At 61.6% G+C, this 21,700-nt stretch overlaps 1 protein-coding gene across 1 annotated transcript in view; it reads left to right on the top strand.

Moving 5' to 3' along the window:
• The window catches only part of Lar (tyrosine-protein phosphatase Lar), a gene marked incomplete in the record, with an annotated part of 167,496 nt that overhangs the window by 104,580 nt on the left and 41,216 nt on the right, over nucleotides 1–21,700 (top strand). The window contains 9 exon segments of the mRNA XM_037238801.1: nucleotides 3,525–3,635; nucleotides 7,626–7,750; nucleotides 8,217–8,367; nucleotides 15,704–15,843; nucleotides 16,423–16,567; nucleotides 17,854–17,868; nucleotides 19,055–19,149; nucleotides 19,560–19,767; nucleotides 21,107–21,240. Of these exon segments, the coding sequence (XP_037094696.1) occupies nucleotides 3,525–3,635; nucleotides 7,626–7,750; nucleotides 8,217–8,367; nucleotides 15,704–15,843; nucleotides 16,423–16,567; nucleotides 17,854–17,868; nucleotides 19,055–19,149; nucleotides 19,560–19,767; nucleotides 21,107–21,240 (1,124 nt within the window).

Genomic DNA, 21,700 nt, shown 5'->3' with positions numbered 1-21,700 from the left:
CCCCGCCTGCCCGCTCACGTCCGCGTCGGCTGCCGGCCGGAGCTGAGCCCCGCCTGCCCGCATCCGCGTCCACGTCGGCTGCCGGCCAGAGCTGAGCCCCGCCTGCCCGCGTCCGCGTCGGCTGCCAGTCAGAGCTGAGCCCCGCCAGCTGTCCGCTATGTGCCGCGCCGCCGCCCAGCAGCGGGCCGGCGGTCCCCGGGGCGCCCTGCCCGGGGAGCGGGGCTGCCCTGGCGAACCTGGGCAGACGTATGGGCTACACGACAAAAGTGCCACAAAATAAACTACCGACTGGAGTGACACGACATTACTTCCTATTGTCAATACTCATACACGACATTAGTGCTTAGTAACAAAACTTTGCTGGAAAAAGTTATGCTCTTTATTGCTTGTACTGCAAACACTTATGCAGTCATTATTTATGCGCGACATTACTTCTTCCGCAGGACTTACACCCTGACAGTAATGCTACACAACAAAACTTACACCTCAAAAGCTTATAACTCGTCATGACCTACTGCAAAAATGTATACAGTAATTGCTTATATACAACATTGCTGCTACCGCAAAGACTTATACGAGACGCTGGTACTGAAGCAAAGCTTTGTGGTCAGGTCTGTGCTATATCAGTAATGAATGGTATACGTTTTTGCAGCGTAGGTTTTGTTGCGTAGTACCTGTGTCGTGTGTGAGCTTTTGAAGTGGAAGTTATGTCGCGTATAAGTGAAGACTGTACAAGTCTTTGCCATAATCATGCATGAGTTTTGCAGTAGAATAAATGTCGCTGCAAGTTAGACGATTTTTTAGTAAATCGAATGCCTTGTATATGTACAAATGGGTATACACGCGTAGAAGCGAAGTCTGAATAGGTTTTTGCAGTACAAGTAAGATCATGTGTAAATGATGTCCCAGCACTCCTGGCAGTAGGTGTTGACGAGGTTCTCTCACGATAAAGTGCCCGCTTTACTTAAAAGTGCTTTTACATGCGGATGAGAAGTTGAGCACTGGTCTTGTGTGAACAACGGCGTGCAAAAATTTTATGTTGGTGTGGTGGGTTCAAAAATTTTGGTAGTCACCGAGGTGGAATGCTTTGCGAGAAGAAAAACATGTGCTGTATAACAGGGTCTCAAATTAGAGCCCGTCTCAAAAACAGGGTCTCACAGCGTGCGTGCTGAAATCTAGAAATTTATATTTAAATTCCGGCATGACGTACTGTGCTGGATCCCGAGTCACGTGGGGATCTGCGGAAATGGTGCTGACGCGTCAGCAAAGCGCGCTGCGACAGTGACGCGCATCCCCATAACGCCACTACCAGCTCAGGACATGACAGTTTCACTGGGACTTGCTGAGCGCCAACAACCTGAAGCCAGTGAAACCCCGTATTGGACTCTAGCAGTCGTGGTTTCGCAACAATAAGAGGGAGGAAGTTAGCTTTTGCCGGTTAGGCATAGGCCACACATATGCTACGCACCGTCGCCAGTTATTGGCTGGCGACAGACCATGCTGCAGTCAGTGCTCTGACCCGCTGACCGTGCGTCACGTACTCGTCGCCTGCCGTCACCTTACTGCAACGAGAGCGCAGTTTTTCGGACACAACGTCCAGAGCCGCACGCTATGTCACTCAGGGGATTGTTCGCATGCTGTTGAATTTGGCAATGTGTTCCAGTTTCTTAATGCTGTGGATTTCCCAGTAATCTTTTCATCATGATACCCCTGATTATCGAGGTTTTATAGGGTAATCTGATTGGTACACTTGTCTGATTTGCGGCTCTGCATAACATGGTAGTTATGGGCGCTGCATGACCTACAGCAGTCGATGCGCCCCAAAACCCCAAATCATCATCATCATATAGTGCTCCCCGAATAGAATCGGGTAGTCCTGGCTTCAGAATGTATTTGTAGCTTTTTCCTTTTTTCAGGGGAAGTACTAAGCAGAGCTTGTTGCGCTTGCCTTTAACCTAGCAGCCAGGGAGTGCCGCGTGTGTTAATCCGAAAGAGAAGAATCTGCGACACTTTCGCCAGACAGGACTGAGGGTTTACATGTCGCACAATGCTTCGCCACGGCCACACTGGGCGAGGTTGACCCTGTGCGAACAGCTGCCAGCTGACCTGGTCCCGTCAGTCGGCTCAAGCGATGCCGCCGGTCCTGGGCCCATACACAGGGCAACCGTATCACGTGTCCTGGTGCCGTCGGTCCTGGGCCCATGCACGGGGCAGCCGTATCACGTGTCCTGGTGCCGTCGGTCCTGGGCCCATGCACGGGGCAACCGTATCACGTGTCCTGGTGCCGTTGGTCCTGGGCCCATGCACAGGACAACCGTATCACGTGTCCTGGTGCCGTCGGTCCTGGACTCATACACGGGACAACCGTATCACGTGTCCTGATGCCGCCGGTCCTGGACTCATACTCGGGGCAACCGTATCACGTGTCCTGGTGCCGTCGGTCCTGGACTCATACACGGGGCAACCGTATCACGTGTCCTACGTATTGCTCTTGGACACGAGGGCAGTCATTGCGCGGACACGTTGTCCAGACATATTGTGCGGATCATTGGTGTATATAAGCATGGTTGGTCGTTGTGATCAGCTCGCCATCTGTCGCGCCATTCTGTCCAGACACCAGAGCCCTGTCTACGTCATCTGTCGCGCCATTCTGTCCAGAAACCAGAGCCCTGTCTACGTCATCTGTCGGGCCATTCTGTCCAGAAACCAGAGCCCTGTCTACGTCATCTGTCGCGCCATTCTGTCCAGAAACCAGAGCCCTGTCTACGTCATCTGTCGCGCCATTCTGTCCAGATACCAGAGCCCTGTCTACGCCACTCTGTCGCGCCATTCTGTCCAGAAACCAGAGCCCTCCAGAGCCCTGTCTACGCCACTCTTTCGCGCCACTCTGTCCAGAAACCAGGACCCTCCAGAGCCCTGTCTACGCCATCTGTCGCGCCATTCTGTCCAGAAACCAGAGCCCTCCAGAGCCCTGTCTACGCCACTCTGTCGCGCCATTCCGTCCAGAAAAGAGAACCCAGTCTACGTCATTTGCCGCGTCATTCTGTCTAGAAAACAAAGCCCTGTCTACGCCATGTGTGGCGCCATTCTGTCTAGAAAACAGAGCCCTGTTTACGCCATCTGTCGCGCCATTCTGTCGGGGAAGCCGAGCCCAGTCTGCGTTTTAACCACCTGTAAGTTACGTAACGTCTGTTGCGAAGTGCTCAGCTTACACGACTCGCTGTTGCGACAAGTAGTCATGTTGCGTTAGCGAGTTTGCGATCGTTGACCCGCGGCTATGCCCCGCTGATGCACAACGCCCGGAGGCGAACTCCACCCAACAGCGACCTGACCGGCATGCGGGTCACGTCCAGCCCTGCGCGGTCGCCGATACAACAATAACGCTATCTTCTGTGGAATGTTGTGTATTGCGGTACTGTTGCAGCTCCGCACGCCACCCCGTCCCCCTCTTCTCCAAGCAGGCTGTGCCGGCTCGGCGCCAGAGGGCAGCGATTGGCCCAGCTCACGTTTGCCGCCTCTTCCAGGTGACATGGTCATCAAGGACTCGGTGAAGTCTGACGAGGGCAAGTACCGCTGCGCCGCTGAGAACGACGAGGGCACCGTCTACTCGAAGGACGCCACCGTTTACATCAGAGGTGAACAGAGATGTGCAACAGCGCACGGGTTGTCGCGACCCACGGGTGTCGCTCTTACCACGGGAGGGTGTGGCGACGCAGGGGTGGTCGCTCTACATAGATGTGTGGCGACGCAGGGGGTGTCGCTCTTACACAGATGTGTGGCGACGCACGGATGTCGCTCTTACACAGATGTGTCGCGACCCACGGGTGTCGCTCTTACACGGATGTGTGGCGACGCAGGGGTGTCGCTCTTACATAGATGTGTGGCGACGCAGGGGCGTCGCTCTTACACAGATGTGTGGCGACGCACGGGTGTCGCTTTTACACGGGTGTATGACGGATGTGCGTCGCTGATGAACCACCGTGTGCGTTTCTACGTTTCTGGGCCGTGTCCCGCAGGTACGTCTGTATTTCGGCCGTGTCCCGCAGGCAGGCCACTGGGGGCGTCTGTGTTTCGGCCGTGTCCCGCAGGCAGGCCACTGGGGGCGTCTGTGTTTCGGCCGTGTCCCGCAGGCAGGCCACTGGGGACGTCTGCCTGTCTCGGGATGACATTCTCTTTATTATCTAGGGTCGTCCTCTGGATGTCCTTATTATCTAGGGTCGTCCTCTGGATGTCCTTATTATCTAGTGTCGTCCTCTGGATGCCCTTATTATCTAGGGTCGTCCTCTGGATGTCCTTATTATCTAGGGTCGTCCTCTGGATGTCCTTATTATCTAGGGTCGTCCTCTGGATGTCCTTATTATCTAGGGTCGTCCTCTGGATTTCCTTATTATCTAGGGTCGTCCTCTGGATGTTCTCATTATCTAGGGTCGTCCTCTGGATGTTCTTATTATCTAGGGTCGTCTCTGGATTTCCTTATTATCTAGGGTCGTCCTCTGGATGTTCTTATTATCTAGGGTCGTCCTCTGGATGTCCTTATTATCTGGGGTCGTCCTCTGGATGTCCTTATTATCTAGTGTCGTCCTCTGGATGCCCTTATTATCTAGGGTCGTCCTCTGGATGTCCTTATTGTCCAGGGTCGTCCTCTGGATATCCTTATTATCTAGGGTCGTCCTCTGGATGTCCTTATTATCTAGGGTCGTCCTCTGGATGTCCTTATTACCTAGGGTCGTCCTCTGGATGTCCTTATTATCTAGGGTCGTCCCCTGGATGTCCTTATTATCTAGGGTGGTCCTCTGGATTTCCTTATTATCTAGGGTCGTCCTCTGGATGTTCTTATTATCTAGGGTCGTCCTCTGGATGTCCTTATTATCTAGGGTCGTCCTCTGGATTTCCTTATTATCTAGGGTCGTCCTCTGGATGTCCTTATTATCTAGGGTCGTCCTCTGGATGTCCTTATTATCTAGGGTCGTCCCCTGAATGTCGTTTGTCCTGGGGTACTTTCCGGACGTGTGGGGCATGCCCGCACGTCCGGGTGGCTTGGCACCTGAGGAAGGGAGGGGGATGGGTGGGGGTAGGGGGAGGGGGTGCTGTCTGGCCGCGCTGCATCGGCCCTATTTAGTCGTCTGGCCGGCCGCGGCCATCTCATAAAGTCCTATGAGGACATATTGGGAATGTGGCGCCATCACTGCAGCAATGCCAGCGCATGCCGTGGCGAGGAGGGCGGAGTTTTCGTGGTACATGGCCGGATTTCCGTCGCGTTTCTTTCACGGCTGTTCGACGGTTTGGGTATGCTGCGCGAACCTCAGCCCATAGGAAAACAGCATTCGCTAGCAGGGCACTGTCGGGTGGTGCCACAAGCTGGCCGCTGCCCAAGACATCCCGACTCTTGCACCTCTCACGAAACAACTTCTTTCCATAGGCGTACGTTTACACCCCATTTAACCACCTCTACGCCTCACGCCGGTTTCCGCAATATTCCTGCCCCCCCCCCCCCCTGATGTGGCCCTCCCCCGCGTTCGTCCGTCACATGTCGGTACCTTTCGCACCGTGTGCGGGTGGGCGGTGTGTGGGGCACACCGTGGGACGGCGCGTCGCGTCTCCGAACCGGACGGTGTGGGCGCGCTGTGAGTCGGCGCGCTCTCCTCAGGCCGGTGACCGGTACCTCACTCCTCCGCTCACTCCGGATCCACTGGAATATGAATGGCCAATGGTGGCGCGTCAACTTGCCGCGCGCCGCCGCCGGCCGGGATAATGCGCTGCAAGTTTAACGGGCACGTGCCAGGCTCGGTGAGCCGCCCCGCCAGGTGTAGTGCCGACCTTTCGGGACGTATTGTCACGGCCGCAGCGACCGAGTGCCGGCTCGGTCACCGGACCCACTGATGGAAGGCCGGCTCGGTCACCGGACCCACTGATGGAAGGCCGGCTCGGTCACCGGACCCACTGATGGAAGGCCGGCTCGGTCACCGGACCCACTGATGGAAGGCCGGCTCGGTCACCGGACCCACTGATGGAAGGCCGGCTCGGTCACCGGACCCACTGATGGAAGGCCGGCTCGGTCACCGGACCCACTGATGGAAGGCCGGCTCGGTCACCGCACCCACTGATGGAAGGCCGGCTCGGTCACCGGACCCACTGATGGAAGGCCGGCTCGGTCACCGGGCCCACTGATGGAAGGCCGGATCGGCCACCGGACCCACTGATGGAAGGCCGGCTCGGTCACCGGACCCACTGATGGAAGGCCGGCTCGGTCACCGCACCCACTGATGGAAGGCTGGCTCGGTCACCGGACCCACTGATGGAAGGCCGGCTCGGTCACCGGACCCACTGATGGAAGGCCGGCTCGGTCACCGGACCCACTGATGGAAGGCCGGCTGGGCCACCGGGCCCACTGATGGAAGGCCGGCTCGGTCACCGGGCCCACTGATGGAAGGCCGGCTCGGTCACCGCACCCACTGATGGAAGGCCGGCTCGGTCACCGGACCCACTGATGGAAGGCCGGCTCGGTCACCGCACCCACTGATGGAAGGCCGGCTCGGTCACCGGACCCACTGATGGAAGGCCGGCTCGGTCACCGGGCCCACTGATGGAAGGCCGGATCGGTCGCCGGGTCCCCTGATGGAAGGCCGGCTCGGTCACCGGGCCCACTGATGGAAGGCCGGCTCGGTCATCGGACCCACTGATGGAAGGCCGGCTCGGTCGTCGGATCCACTGGTGGAAGACCGGCGAGTGGCCTGGCGTGGGCCGCGGCCCTGGTGACGGGTGTCAAGTGGATTTCCTTTCGCACAGTGCACGTGCTGAGCTGGTGTCAAGGCGCACTGGTGGGTGAGCTGGTGTCCTGGCGTACTGGTGGGTGAGCTGGTGTTGAGGCGCACTGGTGGGTGAGCTGGTGTCGAGGCGTACTGGTGGGTGAGCTGGTGTCAAGGCGTACTGGTGGGCGAGCTGGTGTCGAGGCGTACTGGTGGGCGAGCTGGTGTCAAGGCGTACTGGTGGGCGAGCTGGTGTCGAGGCGTATTGGTGGGTGAGCTGGTGTCAAGGCGTACTGGTGGGCGAGCTGGTGTCAAGGCGTACTGGTGGGCGAGCTGGTGTCGAGGCGTACTGGCGGGTGAGCTGGTGTCCTGGCGTACTGGTGGGTGAGCTGGTGTCGAGGCGTACTGGCGGGTGAGCTGGTGTCAAGGCGTACTGGTGGGCGAGCTGGTGTCAAGGCGTACTGGCGGGTGAGCTGGTGTCAAGGCGCACTGGTGGGTGAGCTGGTGTCGAGGCGTACTGGTGGACGAGCCGGTGTCGAGGCATACTAGTGATGCGCGCGTTTTTGTTTTGCGACGCGTCAGTTTGCCACCTGATGGCTTGGTTACAAATATTTATCGGACACAGCTAACCGTCGCTAATGTGCAAGTCGTGCTGGTGTCAAGACTGTGGGGCACATGGATAAGTCGCCAGCCATTCGCCGGCTCTCCCTGCCGACGCTCATTTCCGTTTACCTTTGCCCTGCCGTGTCCCTGTGACCGCTCTCCGGCCGGCGGACACGGTCCGGCCTGGCCTGCCGTGCTCCTGTGACCGATGTGTCCGCGCTGCTGCCTTCGGTCGTGCCCGTTGTCCTCCTCTAACCCGTGCCTCCTCGCCGCCAGTGCGCCGCGTGAAGCCGTCGTTCACCATCCCGCCGGACCCGGTGTACGAAGTGCTGCCCGGCGAGGACCTGAACCTCACCTGCGTGGCCGTCGGCTCGCCCATGCCCCACATCCGGTGGCGTAAGGTAAGTGCCGACCGACCGGTCGCCCCCTCCCACCCCCGACGGGTCCGGGCAGTGTGGACGCGGGCCGGGCTTCTGGTCACCAGCATCGCCCGGAGGCTGGCCGACGCACCAAGAGGCGGCTGGCGAGTCGGTGGGCGGGCGAGGTCGGGCGGGCGGGGCTGGCCGGGCGGGCCGGGCGGGAGGGCGCGGGCGGCCGGCGGGCGGGCGGGCGGGCGGGCGGGCGGGCGGGCGGGCGGGGCGGGCCGGGGCGGGCCGGGCGGGCCGGGGCGGGACAGGTTGCGACCATCGAACTCGCCCGATGGGCCGCCGCTGATGCAGCGTTGGCTGGGAGCATCCAACGACGAGCTGCGTTGGCCGGACATTGTTCGCGGGCCGCTGGTATGCATCACGCTGTATACTGGGTGCGCGACGCGGCGCTGGCCGCTACGCCCTGCCGTCGCTGACGTGGGGATGTCCGCCGCACCAGGAGCCGGGCATCGAGCTGAGGCCGCAGGAGCCGGCCCCGATCGGCCGCTCGTTCCTCGTGCTCAGCAACGTGCGTCAGTCCAACAACTACACGTGCGTGGCCACTAGCGAGCTCGGCTCGGTGGCCAGCATGACGCAGGTCAACGTGCAAGGTGAGCGCCAGTGGCCGGCCGGCGGCGCCGCGCCCGGCCCGGCGATGACGTCACCGAGCCAGTGGACGATCCACCCACGCCCGGCGCTGGAAGGGTATTTTTGCGAGGTCGCACCGCCAGCGACAGTGCCAGTGTTTGCACCAGGTGGCCATTGAGGTCAAGACTGCGTCAGGCAATACTAGTGGGATTGAGTGGCGGAAGGGGAGGGGGTGGGCTCGGCTAGATTGGTAACCAATCTGTCACGCCCAGGATGAACAGGGGAAAATATGTGGTTGGAATGTCATTGATGATATATTTATTTCAAGTTACGTTGTCGCTGTTCCGTCCTATCGCGATGCCTATCCGTCGCCGCACTATTCTGCTTAGTCCCGTTCTATGCCTGGGCTGAATCCCGTTTGCATTTCTGTTTTGTTGCTTTCGTTTGCTTCTCATTGATGGCTAACCATTCAGACGCCTCGCTCTGGTTCCGGGAGTTCCAGACACGGTTTGTTTTTCCCGGAGACTGTGTCAGTTTTTACAGACAAGTTAGCTGACGTAAGCCCCTCCCTCGGAATGCTCAGAGATGTCCCGAAGAGTGGGCCTCATCAGAAGACTGCCATGCACGGGGTGCTTGTCAGCGGACAAACAGCACACGGAAGCAGTTCGCCTCATCGGCAAATCTCCGTTGTTTGGCGGGTCTCTTGTGACGCCGTGCCAGGCGACATAGCCGGCCTTCTGGGCCAGCCGCTTCTCGGCCGCTAATCGGCGCTAACGGGCGGAAGACGGGTGGGCCCGGCCCGTGGCCCGCTCCGCGCTCTTCGCCGGCCAATCCGCTGCCGCCGCCGCGTATCAGCGGCGCACCACCTCTCGCAAAAGTGGGCTAATTATAAATGAGTCGCGAGTGGAAACACGCCATGGCCTGTAAAAAGTGGCGAGGGTGGTACGACAGCGTATATTGATTGTCAGTGGCCACGCGACGGGGTCGGCGCCGGCCGGCCAGCCGGCTGGCTGACGGACCAGTCGGAGTTCTGGACATACGGCAGCAGTGGGACCCTGACAGGCGGCAGGCTGCCGCGTCTGTGCCGCCTGGCCCAGGCTGGCGGACCGTCACGTCCTGGGCACTGACGTCCGGCTCGCGCAGGCTGACGTCTGGGCGTCTTCCCCAACCAATCTCAACGTCCGGCTCGCGCAGGCTGACGTCTGGGCGTCTTCCCCAACCAATCTCAGATTGGGAGTGGTGCTGGGTAATGCCGTAGGTGCGCGCTCGGATAGCGGCACGCCTACTCAACGGGGCCGGCCTCGCTCGCTGACGCCAGCACTCGCCGCCTCCTGGGCTGCGAGCAGGGCTTCAGTGTCTGGCGCATTTGGCTTCTGCCTTGAGCTGAACTACCTGACAGAGCGTGCGCTCGCTCACAGCCTTCCTGCAGCCAGCACGGCCGCCTGCCCGCCGTCTCGTGGCCAGCACGGCCGCCTGCCCGCCGTCCCGTGGCCAGCACGGCCGCCTGCCCGCCGTCTCGTGGCCAGCACGGCCGTCTGCCCGCCGTCCCGGCTCAGCGGGTCGGACGCAGCCTTCGCGTGCCGGCGGCCAGCAGAAACCATCCGCAGCGTGTTTCGTTTGGAAAATTGCTCCGACATCCATCGCGGATAATTATATTCGGCCGCCCCGGCTCCTCGGTCGTATTTTATTGGCGTTCGTCGGCGCTGTGTATCGGGGCAGTCACGCGACGGGACAGCCGCGTGTGGACAGGCCGGCTCGGCCGTGCTTTGGCAAGCTGGTCAGTTGTGCTCGGTCGGATTGTTAGGCCTGTGCGGGACTTATTTCCCTTTGTACTTGAACGACCTGGCCTGGGCTGCTGAGCCGGGCGCTGTGTTCAGCTGCGACAATTCCTTTGGACGGATTCGAATTGAGATGTCAAGTGACCGCCGTCGAGTGTGACTTGTTACGAGCCCCGTATTCCGTCAAGGAAGCTGTGCCTCGTACGTTGCGGCACTTCCGACACCTTGCACATTCACTCCGTCGCTACAGTTCATGCGTGGTCAGCGCTCGGCGATGTCGCGACAACCTGGGCAGCACAATGCTGGCCTTGGCTTCGCCTCTATGACAGAGCACGCCTATCCCGCGACAGTCCAAAGGGATAGTGTCGGCTGCGTGCTCCAACAAGCGGCAGTCGGCAGTGTAGGGTGCCGCCTTTTCGGCCGGCTCCGCGGGCCCGGCCGCGCCGTCCGTCACACTCAGTCTTTGTCGACTGTGTCACACCCCGTTGGCAGTGCCGCTGTGGCACAGCGCCGCTAAAATGCTCCAGCCATTTCTCACCTGGCAAAAATGGGCGGCCACTGAATTCTAACACTGTTGACAGGGGTGGGCGACGCGCGGCAAGCTCGGTTTCGTTTGGCGCGACTCGGCGGCGTCCGTCCGCCGGCGCTGACGACGCTTTTGTCAGCGGCAGCGTCGGTGGAGGGCGTCGTGGCTGGCCGGCTGCGGCCCCTCACCTGACACCTCGGCTACTCTCCGGGGCCCGTCCGACGTGACCTGACTTGACCTGACCTGACCTGTGGCACAGAGCTGCACGGAACAGAGTACCGAGTACTGGCGCGGGTCGCCGCTGTCGGGCAGGCTCGCTGTCGTTCTGGGGATGCGTGCCGCGCTCTTTCTCTTTTCATGGAAGCCGGACGGGCCGCGCGAAATGTCAAATGCAACGAGATGAAAGGCTAAGCGCGCTGCTGACGCAAAGTTGTTCGGGGAACGACGGGAGCCGGTGGCGGCCATGACTCATTCCGTGCTCAGACCATACGGAATCTGGTGGGCGCGTTACGTGCAGATCTAACGGCGTGGGGAAGCCTCTGAAATATGTAATAATAGCGGGGCCTGCCTGCCATCTTGCCAAACGTGGTAAGTGCTGGGTGGCCAGCACACTGCGTTGCTGATGTTCTGCCTGGAGAGACGGCGCTGGAAGGCATGGCAATACACGGCGTCCTGGATATCATGTGACTGATTAGCGGCGGGTACCGCCCGCTAATTGGCCGGCCCTGCCAGTTGCCTCGGCAACGCGGCTGCACAGAGTGCCTCCCTGCTCTTGCCGAACGCTGGTGTCGGCTCCCGCATGAAGATCTCGTTAGGTAGGCGCTATATTTTCATTTCGTTGCACACGAAGTGACCGTGTCGCTGCTCATGCTGCTTACCGGCACGTTGTGCGTCCAGGAATAATTGTTCGTGGTGTCAGACCTAGTTGGAGATTACTTTCAGCTGCTTTGCATTGGCAGACGACTGCCACCATGTGAGCCGTGTTGTTCTACGTCGGCATTGAAACTCTGGCCAGGCGCTGCCTCGGTGTCCGGAAAAGATGGCGATTGCTGATCGGTCGGCCGGCAGTATTCTGTGTCTGGTGCCGGCCTGGCTGTTTTTCTGTGTCTGGTGTCGACCTGGCTGTCTTCGTTATCATGCTCACGATTTGAGTCACCATCCCCGAGGCCGATGTCTCGCTTCCCACATCCGACACGTATCGGCAGCGCAAGAGACGGCCAGATTCGGCTCATCCTGGTGCCTGCAGACGTAACGATAACGAACTAGCCGATTAATCAGCTTAGAGAGTCGCCATAATTAATACAAATGGCGGCGGGATAATGCGATCCTCGCCTGTGCCAATGTAGTATTAATGGTGCCGAGGTGACAGGCGGTGCTGGGCCGAAAGCCCTGAAGACCGGCCGGGGAACGCCGCCCCTCCCCCTTCCCTCGGCGCCCAGGTACGCCTCGGGCGCCAGCTGCTGGCTGCGGCGGCAGCGGCAGCCTGAGCAGTACTACGACACCGTCGAACGTACGGCAGCCGCCACCCAGCGCCGCCGGGGCCGCAGCCCAGTGCCGGCGACGGCCGAGCTCCGCCGCTAGCCGCGTGCTCCTCCGGTCGGTCAAACGGCCGTGCTGGTGAGGCGTCACGCGGACGCACGCGGGGGCGGCGCCACCCGACCGCCGAGCGATGAGCGCGCGCCACCCGCTCTGGGGGTGGACAGCCGCGTGGGTGGACGGTGGGCGCGTGTTTTGGTGCCGGTGTGACCTCTGCCAGTGTCATCGACCCGCGTCGGGTGCAAATGTCGCGGCGTCACGCACCCCGTGGTGGGCATGGACCGGCGCCGGCGGCCAATGTCAGTGACGTTGCCACGGCGTCCGCCGATGACGCGCCGCCGCTGTGACCGCCGCCCCGCCGCCTCCCGTACGCCTCCGCACGCCCCCGCACGCCCCCGCACGCCCCTGCAACGGCGCGCACGCCTGGTCGCCTAACGCACCCGGCCCAAACACAACTCGGCCCGGCCGGCCGGCATGGTCTTCGCGCGCGCCTCGTGCCACGGCCGTGTCGTGTGCGCGCTGGCCGATGGGCCGGTATCAGGCGAGCTGAAGCCCCTCCATGTCGTCGGCGCCGATAGTGCCCGTCTTATTTTTAGTTGGAGCGCGCTCGACAGAGGCGCAGGCGGTAACTAGTCTGAACCTTTGTCGTCAAACAGGTGGTACGTGCCCGTCCGTGGCCACCGTCCATCAGTAATTTTGAGCTCTATGGTGCCAGGTTCACGTAGACGGGGTATATTTGGCATGCAAGCGTGCACATGGCGTCGCAGCGTGTCCGTGACACGAGCTGCGTGACGGCCGGTCGTTCTGCCGTAGAGTAATCGCGGCATGCAGAGTGCTGCGACGTCATAGCGCCGGCTGAGCCAATAGCTGACCGTAACATAGCCCGACAACGTGCCCCGGCGCCGGCCGCGGCCCGAGCATGTGCCATCAGGCGGGCTAAACGGGTCCCCGGCGGGGCCCGTCCGATTCCGAGAGCGGGCTCGAGCACCGCTGCGACCGGACGCGGAGGCGCCCAGCGTGTCCACGCTGGTGACGTAGCCCTGCGATGCGCGGCTCTTTTGACTCGACATTGTCTGCTATGGTAGTCTGAGGGCAGCGCAGTTCGAGTCCGGGGTGCGAACTGTCGCCTTGGAGCGCTCGCCGAGTGGGCAGGCCGAGCACCAGGTGCGTCGGCGGCAGCTAACTTTGCACTGTCCGCACCCGAGATGAATAATTCACCTCAGCGTTGGTGGATTGCAAGTGCCGCGTGCCCGGTGCGAGACCTCGAACGTCGCTGGTTCGGGGAGCGTGCCGTCGTACGTCGCCGCTCCGGCCGCAGAGACGACGCTACAGAGCGGCCGGCTGTTACGGCAGCGGCCGACGGCCGGCTGGCGCCGTGGCCGCTCGGTGCCCGCGCTGCGGCGACTGCGTGACCCAGCTGCGGATGGTGTGGCGGCCTCAGTCGGCACGGACGTGGAGGTGCGGCGGCGCCGGCTCGGCCCCCGGTCCGGCTGCCCGCGGCGCCGTTCTGCCGGCATCCTGTCACGCCCGCCCGAGACGAGCGCCGGCCGGCTCTGCACCGGCTGGGGAGGGGCGTGACGTCCGCTGCCGGTGGCGCGATCCGCTCTGACCTCGCCAGAGAGGTCGCTGCACCGGCGCCCGTCGCCTGCCGGCCCCGCTCGATACGGTTCAAGTAGCGCGCTGTTGGTGCTGCTGCCGTGCGACGCGAGGGTCACATTTGGTCGCGGCACAAGGCTCTTGTCCAGATGCGGCACATTTCCAGGGAGTGGCCGGTTGGAATAACGGCTGGGCAGGGTAGTGGTTTGACCATCTCGCTCATGGTCAAATGTTCAGAGGCATTCTTGACTGCCTGTTTGTAACGGCTTTACCGCAACAGCCGACGGAAGGGATCGTAAAACACCCCATTTTTGATAGTAATATAACTCCTGTCGCAAAGATGGAACCCTAGACCGTTGTAAGTGATCGAAATTTCAGCAAATATGCATAAATCAGCAAGAACGTATGCCAACGAAATATACTTATATATACAAAATTTGGTTGCTCAGTGCAGCTGCAACTACTCATGCATGAAATCATTTTTTGGGTCTTCTTTCTCGTTAAACGATGCCATGGTTAAAAAGTCGTTTAGTAACATCAGTATCAATATACGTGTATGACATTAATGCAAGGTATCAATGCGCCGTTATTTTCCACCTAGTCATCATTCAGCTGCGAATGAGACCTATAGTACTGCTCTCACGCGGAGGTATGTAACCGAACACGCTAATGTTCGTGGCTTGGTGGGGAAATAGCTGTGCAGTGGCCTGCGACAGTTTTCCACAATAGCTGTCGCGGGTGGGTGTGTTATTTATTGCCCTTTATTTTCCGACCGTTGCGCGCAGCACAGTTGTCCAAGCTACGGCGTGCATGTCGGAGTATCTGGACAGCCGTTCACGCCCCGGGGCTTTAGCTCCTTACGGATAGTTCCGACTGTGCTCACGACCTCGGTGCGGCTATATTAAGCGGGCCGCGACTGTTTTACCGCACTGGATGTGCCGCAGCCCCAAATAGACTTCTCCACTTCTGTAATGTGGTCTGTAAGAGATGTTCTGCGCGCAACGGGCCGCGCCATTCACGCTGTGACGTTTGCTCCGGTTGTCGGCTGTTGTGCTGGATTTCGGTCGCCTTGTTTTCGCTGGTCAACAGTCCCGCACTGTACGCGCTCGCCCTCGTGTCCGCCGCACTGGACCTGAGCGGCCACGCAGCCTAGCCCGGCAGCGGCGCGCTGCCGGGCTGGGCTGCCAGAATTCACTGGCCGCCGCACGCCGGCTTGCCGTCAGTGAACTCATCGGGCGTAAATCCGGCCGATACGCCCCCAGAGCCCCGTAGACAGCACGGCAAGACCTCGCCGACGGCCGGCGCTGACACCTGGCCCAGGGCTGGGTCAGGCCCGACGCGCTGACGGGCTCAGGAGCCTGGCAGGAGTACGGCAAGAGCGGGGAGGGGCACTGCAGGAGCATGGGCACTGCACGAGCCGGGGATTGGCACCTCAGGAACCGAGAGAGGGGTACAGCAGGAGCCGGCGGAGGGTGGATGCTGGAGAAACTGGGAGAGGGGTGCCGTAGGAACTGGAGAACCGGAGAAGGGCGCCACTGGAGCTAAGGAGCTTATCGCATGAGACAGGAGAAGGGTACACCAGGAGCCGCAAAAGGCGCTGAGGGGTCGCTGGACCGCGACGAGGAATTCAGGAGAGGGTCGCCGCACCACCCTTCATCTGGCGTTCGATGATCTGGCAGGAGGTGGGGTACGAACCAGAGAGACCGTCGCTCGCTGAGACCCAGTAATCGTCTCAAGCTCGGGCGCGGTCTGTCGCAGGCGTGCGATGGGCGGCGTGCTGTGTAGGCAGGCGGAAGTAAGAGGGCTGCGAATGCCGTGCCGCGCTGGCCGGCGGCGGGCGCTACGCCGAAGCGGTGTGTGAGCGCGGACCAGACTGCCCCGCTGCGGCCAGTGTCGGTAATGTCGCCTGACTGTGGCCCCCAGCGCTGCCCCGGCCGCCGACAAACCTACGCGTGTCGGACGTCACCTCAGAGTCGGTCCGCCTCTCGTGGTCGTACGACCTCGACCAGGAGACCATCCAGTACTACGTCATCCAGTACAGCCAGAAGTACGGCGTGCAGCAGGTGAGGCCGGCGCGCGGACGGGGCGGAGCGACTGTGATGCTCGTCCAGTCGGCAGCAGGTGAGGCCGGCTCGCGGACGGGGCGGGGCCTGAGGCCGGGCTGTGCCGCACGGCCAGTCGGTCTGCGGGCGGCCATCGTGTTGTTCGTACCAACGGGTTCAGGTATCGCGATTGGCGTTCGTGAACCACCGGTTAGTGACGTCATCCAGCGCATTAAACCTGTATTTACCATACAACAAAAACGTTTTATTTTCTCCGCACATTGCTTGGCACTAAGATACAAGGTGCTTGTCGCAGTGGTGCGTTCCCCATCGTAAACAATTGATGAAGTGACAGCATCTGCTCGCAGCTATTCGTCAAATGGCGTTTGGAAAATTTCCGAGCACTGACATGAGTGGGTTTGACTCCTTTGACGCGACTGACAGTTTACAGCTTGGTAACCGCAATATTTGTGTTCGCTCCACACGGCGTCGGTGGTGACGTTCAGAGTGTGTGCGCCCATACGGTGCCCTGGCGACATGGCCCCGGTGAGTGGCGGCCGCGCGCTGCCTCCGCTCACGGCGCCTGTGCCGCCGCCGCAGGAGGAGATCAGCGGCGTGATATCGCTCTACTACGCGGTGCCCAACCTGGCGCCGTTCACCGAGTACGAGTTCCGCGTGATCGCTGTCAACAACATCGGTCGCGGCCGGCCCAGCGCGCCCGTCCAGGTCACCACGGGCCCGACAGGTGAGCCTCGGGCCGCCCGCCGAGTACGGCGGATGCTCGCCGTCAGCCCCCAGCGGTGGACGGTCGGCGCCGGCCGGCGCTGCGCTGCTGGGAACGTCCGCCGGGCCCTGCGACCTGCCGGAGGGAGGGAGGGAGGGAGGGAGGGAGGTGGGACGTGGAGCTCTGATGGCGCGTGTGGGATGACTGGCCGGACCGCGCCCCCGGACCGCTCATGCCGGTGGGCGGGTAGAGTCTCCACACCGACGACGGCCGCCTGGTTTACGACGTTCGAGTCAGGAATAGCTAACTATGCACGTGCCTCCCGTCCGTCAGTGTTGGAAGGGAGGGGGGGGGGGGGGGAGGGGTGCACCTGGGCTGGCCCACACACCTGTTGGAGCGGCCATTGAGTCGACGGACTGCCCGGAAACGCGTGTCAGTCGGTGCCGGCGGTGCCGTGCTGGACCCGTTTCCGTGACCTCATTATGGACAGGTTGGACCGCTGTCGCCTCGGTAGGGCGCCCATTAACCAGCTTCCCGGAATCATGACTCGGAGCCTTAGGTTTCAGAGTGTTGGGTGTTGTGACAGAGGCTCAGCGGTCTTTGAAAACGCTGTAATGTGTCGGGTTGTTTGTGGACGCATGTGTACGACCGGCGAGACGTCGCGTCTGGATAGCGGCTGGGCGGCCGGAGCGCGTCCGGCTGGGGACGGCACCGCCGACTCAGCCGGCCGCCAGAGGGGGATTAGTCGGGGGCCGATTACGGCCACTGGCGCGCGGCGTCAGCGGGCGGCCACCGTCAGCGCGAGCCGCGGCGCGCCACCTTATTTCCGGTCGGCTGGTGGGCGGCGGTACGACCGGGAGTGTGTCCCCTCCCCACTGTCCCCCGAGAGAGAGAGAGAGAGAGAGAGAGAGAGAGAGAGAGAGAGAGAGAGAGAGCGAGAGCGAGAGCGAGAGCGAGAGCGAGAGCGAGAGCGAGAGCGAGAGCGAGAGCGAGAGCGAGAGCGAGAGCGAGAGCGAGAGCGAGAGCGAGAGCGAGAGCGAGAGCGAGAGCGAGAGCGAGAGCGAGAGCGAGGGCGAGGGCGAGGGCGAGGGCGAGGGCGAGGGCGAGGGCGAGGGCGAGGGCGAGGGCGAGGGCGAGGGAGAGGGAGAGGGAGAGAGAGAGAGAGAGCAGTGTACCTGTGACCCGCCGCCGCCTCGCCACCTGATGTGTTATTCATGCGCGCCACGCAAGCGCGTCTGGCTTTTATCGGTGCCGGCCGCCGATCAGTCTCTAATGCTATTGTCTTCTCTCCCCCGTCACACCGATAGCCTCCAGAGGTTCCCGTAAGTTGATTGGTGTTTTCTCTGGTCTTCTGTCGCTGTTTTCTTTGCTCCGCCTGTGTCCGCTCGGCGCTGCCGACAAATTATTAAGTGCCGGTTGTGAAATGTGCCGGTTGTGCCGGTCACTGAAATGCGTTGTCTACATTTCATAGGATCGTTTCAGTTGCGATTGCGTGTAATGTCCGCATTGTGTTACTGCGCTCCTCACAGCCGTATTGTTTGTCTGCCGCTGCTTTTCTTCATGCTGCTTTCCTGGCATCTGTCGACTGCATGAATTTGAAACGGACGAATGAGCGTAGTTGCCGGCGTTTGTCTGTGCTAGAAGCGTGCAACATTATCGCATAACTGTAGCAGCATAGCCGTGATTCTAGATGGCGCACTTTTTTTTGGGGGGGGGGGCTTCCGTTGCTGCCGTGACTCGTTAGCGAACGGTGCCTTGTGATAGCGCTTTCCCCTGGGCGCATCACGAAGCGGACGTGTTGCGTTGGTGAAACTGAGCCCGCTGTGCTGTTTTAACGGCGGGCGTTTGGGCGATGAGCAATATGATACCGCAGCTTCGAACCTTCTTGAGGCATGTGCAGTTCGAGCCTGCGCCGTGGCCAGCTGCAGCTCTCGGTGCCGTGGTCGGCTGCAGCTCTCGGTGCCGTGGCCAGCTGCAGCTCTCGGTGCCGTGGTCGGCTGCAGCTCTCGGTGCCGTGGTCGGCTGCAGCTCTCGGTGCCGTGGTCGGCTGCAGCTCTCGGTGCCATGGCCAGCTGCAGCTCTCGGTGCCGTGGTCGGCTGCAGCTCTCGGTGCCGTGGCCAGCTGCTCGGCCGATAATCGGAGCCGCCGTTCCGTGAGGCGGCCAGCGGACAGCAGTCCGGACACGCTTCCGCCTGAAAGGACACGCGTGCGCCGCTGCTATCCGGTTTCCGGACGGTGCGCTTGAAATGGCAGCGGCGCCGACCGGCCGGCGTGACGGGCGTACCTGGCGGCGGTCAAGACGGGCCCGCCGACCGGCCTTGGCGCGACTGACGGCGCCAGGCCGGCGCCGGCCGATGACTGTGCTCTCGTGCGCGGCAGACTAGGAGTCTCACCGGCAGTCTGGCTCAGCGAGCTGCCGTCAGCTGTGATGCGTGCGATCCGCCGCTGGGTCGTCGTCATCCGCGGAGGCTGAGTGTGTCACGGGTGCGTCTGTCCGCCTGTTGTAGAGCCCGGATCGGCGCCCAAGAACGTGCACGTGCGGCCACTGAGCTCCAGCACGCTGGTTGTCATGTGGGACGGCCCCGACCAGCCCAACGGCCAGGTGAGAGGGCGGCGGCCGCGGCCGCGCAGGCGCCACCGGCTGGCCACGAGCCGGCCACAGGCTGGCCACGGACTGGCCACTGGCTAGCCACAGGATGCCGGGTGAGCTGGCTACTGTGTGCCGTTCCGGGTGCTGGGTGCTGTACGCTGTCCCCATCCCCGGTGCCTCTCAGCTCTCCTAGACACCGAGGCCTCGTGTAGACGGGCGGGTCCCGTGCTCTGGTGAGGCTTAGGCTTTCCCTGGCTTTGCCCCTCTCCGCCTGCAAGCTGCCGTTGCCAGCGAGTGAGCGGCGAGCGCTGTTGCCCGTGTCAGCGCTGTCGTGATGTGTCGGCCGAATTTGAGATAGCGGTATCTGTGGTCGCCGGCCTCATCAAGCGTGCGGTGGGGTGACGCTGCCAACTGCTCTGCAGATCACCAACTACAAGGTCTACTTCACGATGACGCCGGGCTTGCCGCTAAAGCAGTGGGAATCGGAGGTGGTGAACGCCGGCGGCGGCACTCTCACCACCATCTCTGGCCTGGTCCCGCACGAGATCTACACGTTTCGCGTGCAGGCCGAGACGCTGGCCGGGCCCGGGCCCATTTCGGTGCCGGTGCGCGCCAAGACGCAACAGGGCGGTGAGTGACGCACCGACCGCTGTCGGCTCCAAAGCCGTCTGTGGGCCCTCTTCCTCCCCCGCTGTCGGTCCAACCTGTCGTGCCGGCCTGCGTGCGTGCAGGACAGGGCTGGCCGGGTGCTGTGGACTCGTGGCCGGTGCTCCTTGTGTGGCAACAGATCCCCATTCACGAGGGCAGGACAGGGCTAGCCGGGTGCTGTGGACCCCTGGCCGGTGCTCCGTGTGTGGCAACGGATCCCCAATCACGACTGAAGCTCAGATATGTGGTGCGTGTTGTCGGCATTGTGTCAGGCTGTGCGTTGTATCGACGGGAGAAGAAGGCACAGCGAAAAATATTGGACCCATGGAAAACGTGCATATGTCAAGTTACGGTGATGCCCGTCTGCCCTGAACCTTCTGCAGTTCTACATGCTTTTACGATTGTCAAAATGTGTCGGATAGTCCCGCAGGGTAATTCAAAGTCTGGATCTTTGGCGTCGATTTTTTAGACTCGCTGATGTCATTCAGCTAGCTAACGAAACCTTAACCTCGGCCGGCTTTCTGAACGGAACCAGTGCTCCAGAAGGACCCATATTTAATAACATTAAAAATTAGATTCAGTACCTCTTGGATTCTACGGAACTGTGTCAATTAAAGTTGACAGAAACCTCTTCGTCACTTAATAGTCTCATTTGGCAATGCTAATTAAGTTTAACTCTGGGCCTCCACTGGCTGCGAAGGCTGGTCCGACTGCCGGCGGCTGCCACACCTGGGTCCGCCGGCGGCGGCGGCGGCGGGGCATCCGCGCTGGCCAGTAATCCCCTGATCCTGGCGACAGGGGCGCCGCAGCGGCCGGTCGCCGGCCCGATCGATGCCGGCGACCGGCCGCACCGTCTCCCGCCACTGCCCTCCCCCCGCCCCCCATACGCGATTATAAACAGCGGTCGCCCTCGTAAAGCGGAGATCGGCGCCGACTTGGGCCCTTATCGCTGGTTACGGCCGCGACAATGGCGTATGTACGGGTGTAATGGCTGGCGTCTGCCGCCCCTGGAGCCGTGACACCGGCCGGGCGGAGCGCTGACACGCCACCCCGTCACCTAGCAAACCTGTGTCCCGCTGCCAGACAGAGAGGGCGGACGTCGGCCGGTGCGACCTCAGGCGCTGGGCAGTCGTGAGTTGTCTGGCATCCCACGCGCCTGTGGGGCTGACGCTGCTTCCGAGTGGGCCGCCGTGGACGGGCTGGTCCGCTGTGTCGATGACCATGGCGGCCACCGGGCGCAGTGCTCGCCGCTGTGTCGGCCGCGGGGCCGGGCGTGGGCGGCGTGTGCGGCGCGGCTGACCGGACGCGCTCACCGCCGCAGTGCCCAGCCAGCCAAACGGCCTGGACGTCGTGGAGAAGGACGCCACGACGGCTGTCCTCAGCTGGGAGCGGCCCGTGCACTCCAGCGAGAGCATCATCAACTACGTCGTCTACTACAACGACACGTATGAGAAGGTGAGCGGCCGGACCGGCGAGGCGCGCGCCCATAACCGGCGCGCTGCGCCCGCTTGGCGCGCCCCTAGCCCTCCGCGGTGGGCGGCCAGGCGCTGCCCGGCGGCGGCGGCGGCGGCAGCAGCTCCGAACAGCGACTGCGATCGAATAACAGACGGGCCAGCGATATGTGGGACACTTAACGATCATGCTTTATCCCGTGACGTCGAAGTGAGGAGCCCATCCAGAACGTCACGGAGGCGCACCGGTGGACAGTCGGCTTTGCTCACTGGAGCAGCCGGGCCGTATTGTAACAAGACCAGGCCGGATGTATTGGCTTACCTGCCTGTCGGGAACTCTTGCATGTTCTCAGATCCGCATATCATTGGTGGGGAGAAGGCAGTTCAACGCTGTGTCCGCTGCCAGACGAACATTGACGTTTTGCTGTTCAAGCTCAGTTCAGTTTTGTTGTTCAGGCTTCCGG

This window comes from Pollicipes pollicipes, unplaced genomic scaffold, assembly GCF_011947565.3.
Source record: "Pollicipes pollicipes isolate AB1234 unplaced genomic scaffold, Ppol_2.1 Scaffold_3087;HRSCAF=3621_pilon_pilon_pilon, whole genome shotgun sequence".
Taxonomy (NCBI): Eukaryota; Metazoa; Arthropoda; class Thecostraca; order Pollicipedomorpha; family Pollicipedidae; genus Pollicipes; species Pollicipes pollicipes.
Note: the sequence above shows the minus strand (reverse complement) of the source record. Positions and strands in the feature narration are given on the sequence as shown.